This window comes from Megalobrama amblycephala, linkage group LG21 (assembly GCF_018812025.1).
Source record: "Megalobrama amblycephala isolate DHTTF-2021 linkage group LG21, ASM1881202v1, whole genome shotgun sequence".
NCBI classification, from domain to species: domain Eukaryota; kingdom Metazoa; phylum Chordata; class Actinopteri; order Cypriniformes; family Xenocyprididae; genus Megalobrama; species Megalobrama amblycephala.
In genome coordinates, this window is record NC_063064.1 from 19,786,929 (window position 1) to 19,794,012 (window position 7,084).

Genomic DNA, 7,084 nt, shown 5'->3' on the forward strand with positions numbered 1-7,084 from the left:
ACATTACATTAATTAATAGATCAAATTCCTTCAAGCAAAGAATTAAGGCAAAAAAATTTTTTTTTGGGGGGGGGGGGGGGGGGGGGGACTCTAGTGACATACAAAAATAAATAAATGTATTCTGCATCATAAACTAATGAACAACACTGCATGCCGAGTGAATAAAAAACCAAATCTTTGAAGTTAATGTCAGCACGTACGCACAACCCCTTGGCACAGTTACAAAAACCTTTTCAGCAAGGTTCCCATTTAACAAAGGCAACTGCACAACACATTAAAAATCCAGTACAAACATCTTCAACTCTTCACTGAAGGGATACAGCAATAATTATGTATCACAAAAAAGGAAAAACATCTTAGCATAAAGGCAAACGAATATCTTAAAATACCTGGAAGAGTATAAACATTCAATTAGACTGTTTTCTTCATCATCTGTTTTTATAAAGTGCCCCCGAATTCTTCATCATCAAGAAATACAACACTTTGTAAAATCCATCTATATAATGCTGCAATCTTTGACTGCACAGCAGTACGTGTTTTCCTTTTATTCCCCATCTCATAATCCGTCTCGCATGGTTCAGAGGGAAAGGTCAGATTCCGGAGTGTCAGTTTCCGACAGGAACTTTGTGCTGGTTCCAACCTCTTCAGGGATACTTGGAGTGGAGTCACCATTGATGTTGGCTTTGTGAAACATCAGGCCTGTGAAAAACACAAGAGGAGATTACTTTTGTTTATGTTACTGTCGATCATTTTTAGGGCCACAACAATAATCATTCATTCAAGATTCAGTGACTGCTCAAGCCACAAAATTTGGACTCGGGCCTTGAATCCGATCTGTGCGTAGGTACAATGGTGTGTGTGTGAGACTCACGCTCCGTCTCCTCGGCCCCTCTGTCGCTGTGAGCCTCTGTATCGGAGCATGTCCGCGTCCGCCTCTGGGTGGACTTCTGCGACGCCGTGCACTCTTTTGGCAAGCTCGACCTTGAAGGAAAACAGCACCTGCATTTATAGCCACTCGGAAAATAACAGCGTAAGCTGTCTGGACTGAAAACAAGAAGTCTGTGTGTTGTGTAAACATTGTGTACCTTTCATAATTGTAGGTGCCGGGATGGCTGATTGACCGCTTCATCTACACAATAAGAATAAAACATGTTAAACTTAAAGGTGCCCTAGAACTTTTTTTAAAAGATGTAATAAAAGTCTAAGGTGTCCTCAAAATAACCCATAGATTTTGTTTTATAAATTTTTTTAACTGCCTATTTTGGGGCATCATTAAATATTAGCCGATTTATGTTGTGCGGCCCCTTTAAATCTCGTGCTCTCCGCCCCACGGAGCTCGCGCTTGCCTTAAACAGTGCCTAAACAAAGTTTACACAGCTAATATAACCCTCAAATGGATCTTTACAAAGTGTTCGTCATGCATGCGGCGGATTATGTGAGTATTGTATACTGTTATATTGTTTACATTTGATTCTGAATGAGGTTTGAGGCTGTGCTCCGTGGCTAACGGCTAATGCTACACTGTTGGAGAGATTTATAAAGAATGAAGTTGTGTTTATGAATTATACAGACTGCAAGTGTTTAAAAATGAAAATAGCGACGGCTCTCTTGTCTCCGTGAACACAGTAAGAAACGATGGTAACTTTAACCACATTTAACAGTACATTAGCAACATGCTAACGAAACATTTAGAAAGACAATTCACAAATATCACTAAAAATATCATGATATCATGGATCATGTCAGTTATTATTGCTCCATCTGCCATTTTTCGCTGTTGTTCTTGCTTGCTTACCTAGTCTGATGATTCGGCTGTGCACATCCAGACGTTAATACTGGCTGCCCTTGTCTAATGCCTTTCATAATGTTGGGAACATGGGCTGGCATATACAAATATTGGGGGCATACACCCCGACTGTTACGTAACAGTCGGTGTTATGTTGAGATTCGCCTGTTCTTCTGAGGTCTTTTAAACAAATGAGATTTATATAAGAAGGAGGAAACAACAGAGTTTGAGACTCACTGTATGTCATTTCCATGTACTGAACTCTTGTTATTCAACTATTTTTCATTCGAGGGCACCTTTAAAATTTATGAACAATCACATGCCAGACCAGTGTTGTTATTGGTAACTAAAACTAACCAAAACTATTTCATTAATTGAAATAAAGCTGAAATAAAATAAAATACAAATATTAGATGAAAAACGAAAACTAGAAACAATAACTTGCCAACTAGCTGAAATAAAATAAGTAGGGCTGTCAAACGATTAATCACGATTAATCGCATACAAAATAAAAGTTTGAGTTTGCCTAATACTTGTGGGTGTACTGTGTGTAATTATTATGTATATATAAATACAAACACATCCATGTATATATTTGAGAAATATTTACAAGTATATGTATTTATTTATATTTTTTATATAATTTATATTATATATAAATAAATTTTTTGTACATAAATAACATATTTCTCTTAAATATATACATTAATTTGTGTGTATTTATATATACATATTATTTACACACATTACTCACACATATATTATGCAAACTCAAACTTTTATTTTGTATGCGATTAATCGCGATTAATCGTTTGACAGCCCTAAAAATAAGCTGATGTTAAAGTACCAAATATATATATCACTAATAAAAATGGCAAAATCACAAAAAACTGCTCGAACTTAAACTGAAAATATACAAAAAAAAAGATAAATTCAAAATATTGATAAATACTAATTTATAAATAATACTTAAATACCACCATCATCATATATCTTACCAATAAATGGGTGAGTAAAGAACATGCCCAAGTCATATATCACCCCAAAAAGAAATAAGCCATATTTCCTTTTAGTTCTCATTATTGTGATACAAAAAATATTCCATAAATATACATTAATGTGAAAAAAAAAGTTATTATTAAACAAAGATTTAATTATATGAGAAAACGTGCTTAATTTAAAGGTGCAGTATGCGATTTCTGAAAAACTCTGTTTTGGATTGGAACGAGCACCACAACAAACTTGTAGCCAATCAGCAGTAGAGAGAGAGAGTGAGCAAGAGGGGGATTTGAAGAAAGGCAGTAGAAAGGGAGATGAATGAGAGACAATACAAAAGAGAAAAGATCAGTTCACTGTTTTTGAGTGTGTGCTGCTGGCGACTAACACCCAACTCTTGCTTGTATATACATGTGTACTTCCTTATTCATTCGTCATCTTCGTTTTATTTTTCGCAAAGCTTTATTTTGCTTCGCTTCTGCTATGATAGCGAGACATCTACTCTTGCATTGCATGTTTGCAATTTTGGGGGCGGAGCAATGAAGGGAGGGGTGTGTTTGTTTGGGTTGATTTCAAATATCAACAATGTTCAACAATGATTTTCAGAAATCACTTACTGTACCTTTAATTGATTAATTAATTTCATTGTCAGGAAAATAATGCAAAATAAGCTACATATTCTTTGTGTTTTTTTACAATATGCATATTCTTTATAGTGTTGTCAAAAGTAGCGACCGCGATATCAAGTCGGTACTGAAATTTTAAAAATGTGACGCTTTGAGTGCTGTTGAGCGGATTCGTAAACACGAATGCAAAAAATATTCTCATTACATTAATGTGAAAAAAAAAGATTATTAAAATTATTAAACAAAGATTTAATTATATGAGAAAATGTGCTTAATTTAAAGGTGCAGTGTGCGATTTCTGAAAAACTCTGTTTTGGATTGGACCGAGCTCCACAACAAACTTGTAGCCAACCCAAACAAACACACCCCTCCCGTTCGTAAGCACCTCTGATTGGCCTTTGCGGATATGTCTGTGATTAGCTACAATGATTAACGCACAGGAGCGTTTGAAAGCACACGGAAGTGTTTGAATTTGAAAGCGGGAGTGGTCCACGATAGACGCTTGCTTTCAAACGCTCCCGTGTGTATCTGTGTAAGCGCTCATCGAAGAGCGTCATGATGTCTATTTACAATATGTTTTTGAAGCGTTGATCATTGTAGCCGATCACAGATATATCTGATGAGTGCTTGAACACAATTGCCTATCAGAAGTGTTTACGAAACAGCTCAAAAGCGCTCAAAGCGTCACATTTTTAAAATTTCAGTACCGACTTGGTATCGCGGTCTGTAATTTTGACAACACTAATTCTTTATATATTTTTCCCTATTGATTTTGGGGTCAAATATGACCTGGACATGATATTGTAAGATTCAACTAAATAACTCTGATCAAATATACCATATTACACACACAAAAAAAAAAGCAATGGGAACTTTATCCTGGTAAATATATAAGGTGCCCTAGATTCAAAAATTGAATTTACCTTGGCATAGTTAAATAACAAGAGTTCAGTACATGGAAAAGACATACAGTGAGTCTCAAACCCCATTGTTTCCTCCTTCTTATATAAATCTCATTTGTTTAAACGACCTCCGAAGAACAGGTGAATCTCAACATAACACCGACTGTTACGTAACAGTCAGGGTGTACGCCCCAATATTTGCATAATGCCAGACCATGTTCCCAACATTATGAAAGGCATTAGACAAGGGCAGCCAGTTAACGTCTGGAGCTGCACACAGCCGAATCATCAGACTAGGTAAAAGCAAGAACAACAGCGAAAAATGGCAGATGGAGCAATAATAACTGACATGATTCATGATAGCATGATATTTTTACTGATATTTGTAAATTGTCTTTCTAAATGTTTTGTTAGCATGTTGCTAATGTACTGTTAAATGAGGTTAAAGTTACCATCGTTTCTTACTGTATTCACAGAGACAAGAGCCGTCGCTATTTTCATTTTTTAAACACTTGCAGTCTGTATAATTCATAAACGCAACTTCATTCTTTATAAATCTCTCCAACAGTGTAGCATTAGCCGTTAGCCACAGAGCATACAGCCTCAAATTCACTCAGAATAAAACTTTAACATCCAAATAAATACTTTACTCACATAATTCGAAGCATGCATGACGAACATCTTGTAAAGATCCATTTGAGGGTTATATTAGCTGTGTGAACTTTGTAAATGCGCTGTAACATAGTCGACAGCTCATGTGGCAGGGAGCACGCGATTTAAGGGGGCGGCGCCGAGTGTAAATACCTTTAAAAAATGAAGGTAAACTGTATGTGATTTGTGCTTGTTTCTTTACCCGAGACATCTGGACGGGAGACATTACGGAATCAGATGGACTGGATTGCAACATGTCAGTCTGAAACTTGGAATTGGCGATTTTCATACATTCTTCCAGTGTTTTGATGAAGGTTTCACAGGTGGCACTCAGTAATGAGGATGCCTCATTCTTTGTCTGGGAAAAATAGCAGAAAATAATACAAAGATTTGGTTTAAAAGACTACATTTCTATGATGATAATCTTCTTATATCACTCCTGTGGTTACTGTGGTTTGAATGAAAAACAGCAGAGTGAGTGTCTAACCTCAGTGCTGGCCACAGTAGATTCTCCTTCCTGTTCCACAGACTCCTGAATAGTGTGCACCTGCTGCATTAGTAAGTCACAGTACAGACGCAGCTCCGACATCTTAGTTTTCAGTGATTCTGTGGTTTCTGTTAACTCTGCAAAAATCCATTAGGAGAGGAAATGCAACTGTTAATGGCCCCTCATATTGCTTAGCAGTCAAGATTACTGGTGTGCAACTAGGGAACATGAATTCACTAAATGAAAGCCTTCTGTCTCTCTGTCTCTAAATATATATATATAGAGAGAGAGACCAAACAGATCTCGCCCCCCATCCTACTATGGTAGTAAATGGGGGGGCGAGATCTGTTTGGTTACTGACATTTTCCCAAATATCTTCCTTTGTTTTCAGCAGAACAAAGAAATTTATACAGGTTTGGAACTACTTAAAGGTGAGTAAATGATGACAAAATGTTCTTTTTATGGTGAACTATCCCTTTAAGAGAAGCCTACCCCTTTCTTTTTTGGTTCGAGTGTCAATGAGTCCAGCTTTGGAGCTCCCCAGAGCCACCAGCCACTTCTGCCTTTCAGCTGCATTTACAGCCTTCACATAAAAATGCTGCTCCCCTGGTATGATCAGCTCCAGACGCGTACTGTCAGTTGGGTGAACTGGAGAAAACACGAGGAAGTCAAAAATTACAAAAGAATAACCAGTGTATTTTCTCGTAAGGATAGAAGGAAGATTTTTCTGATAAGATATATGATACTCTCACCTTTAATTTCACATACTGACATCTTAATACTGCCTTTACTGCCTTTGCACACGTCATCTTGCGAATCATAGTATGAAATAATGCCATTGTCCAGCACAAACCACCTTGGCTGCCATCCTTTTATAAAACATATTATTTTCAGATCACAAAACACATTTAAATCAAACAAAAGATGCAATTTCTGAACTTTCTAAACTAGTCTTGTTACTCCATTCAATCAGGTATCATACCATCACATGACAGGAAAGGAAGTTTGACAAAATGACACATTTGGTGTATATATGGCTACTCTAACTTAAGTTTTGACATATCAAAAATACATTAAAGGCACACAGCATATACGAAAAGAAGCAATACTAAAAGCAAGTTGCATATATCAGCAGCTCTCTGTCATATACAGACATAATAATATAAACTGAGTATATCTTGTGCATACTTGCAGTGTCCTGTCTGACTGCAGCTCAAGTGTCCACAATTCAATTTGTCAGTGCCATTCACTTTTACCTGTCATATAGTTTGTCCATTTGTAAAGCACTCCTTCCATTATTCTCCAAGCAGAAAACTCGGTGAAAAACACTTTAAAGCAGCTTTAACAGAGCTTGCACCAGGCAGCTGCTTGTTTGCCCCCTTTACAGGCTGATTAGCATGCTAGCATGCTCCAGGCTAACTCAAAGATCCCCAGCTAGTCGTCATTATGTCAAAGAGAGCGGGCGGATCGTAAGGTAACGAGAAAAATATATCTGTTTTCACGGTCATTTCTCTTAAGACAGCGCGCCGCTCATGCTGGGAGATTCTACTAAAGGCAGACGTAGCGAGATTAGGGATGAGATCACTGTTTACAGCCTGAACCGGAAGAGGCGTTTTATTACAGTAAGAGATTCTTC

At 37.1% G+C, this 7,084-nt stretch overlaps 1 protein-coding gene across 1 annotated transcript; it reads right to left on the reverse strand.

The window, feature by feature from the left end:
- Window positions 1-71: 71 nt before the first annotated feature.
- On the reverse strand, window positions 72-7,071 carry plekha3 (pleckstrin homology domain containing, family A (phosphoinositide binding specific) member 3). Its single transcript, XM_048173220.1, has 8 exons — window positions 6,705-7,071; window positions 6,201-6,317; window positions 5,941-6,096; window positions 5,449-5,585; window positions 5,164-5,319; window positions 1,086-1,129; window positions 872-981; window positions 72-699 (listed from the first exon to the last, which is right to left on the reverse strand). Exons 1-8 carry the CDS (start codon window positions 6,742-6,744, stop codon window positions 578-580), a joined length of 882 nt encoding a protein of 293 aa, XP_048029177.1. The 5' UTR covers window positions 6,745-7,071; the 3' UTR covers window positions 72-577.
- Window positions 7,072-7,084: the final 13 nt, after the last annotated feature.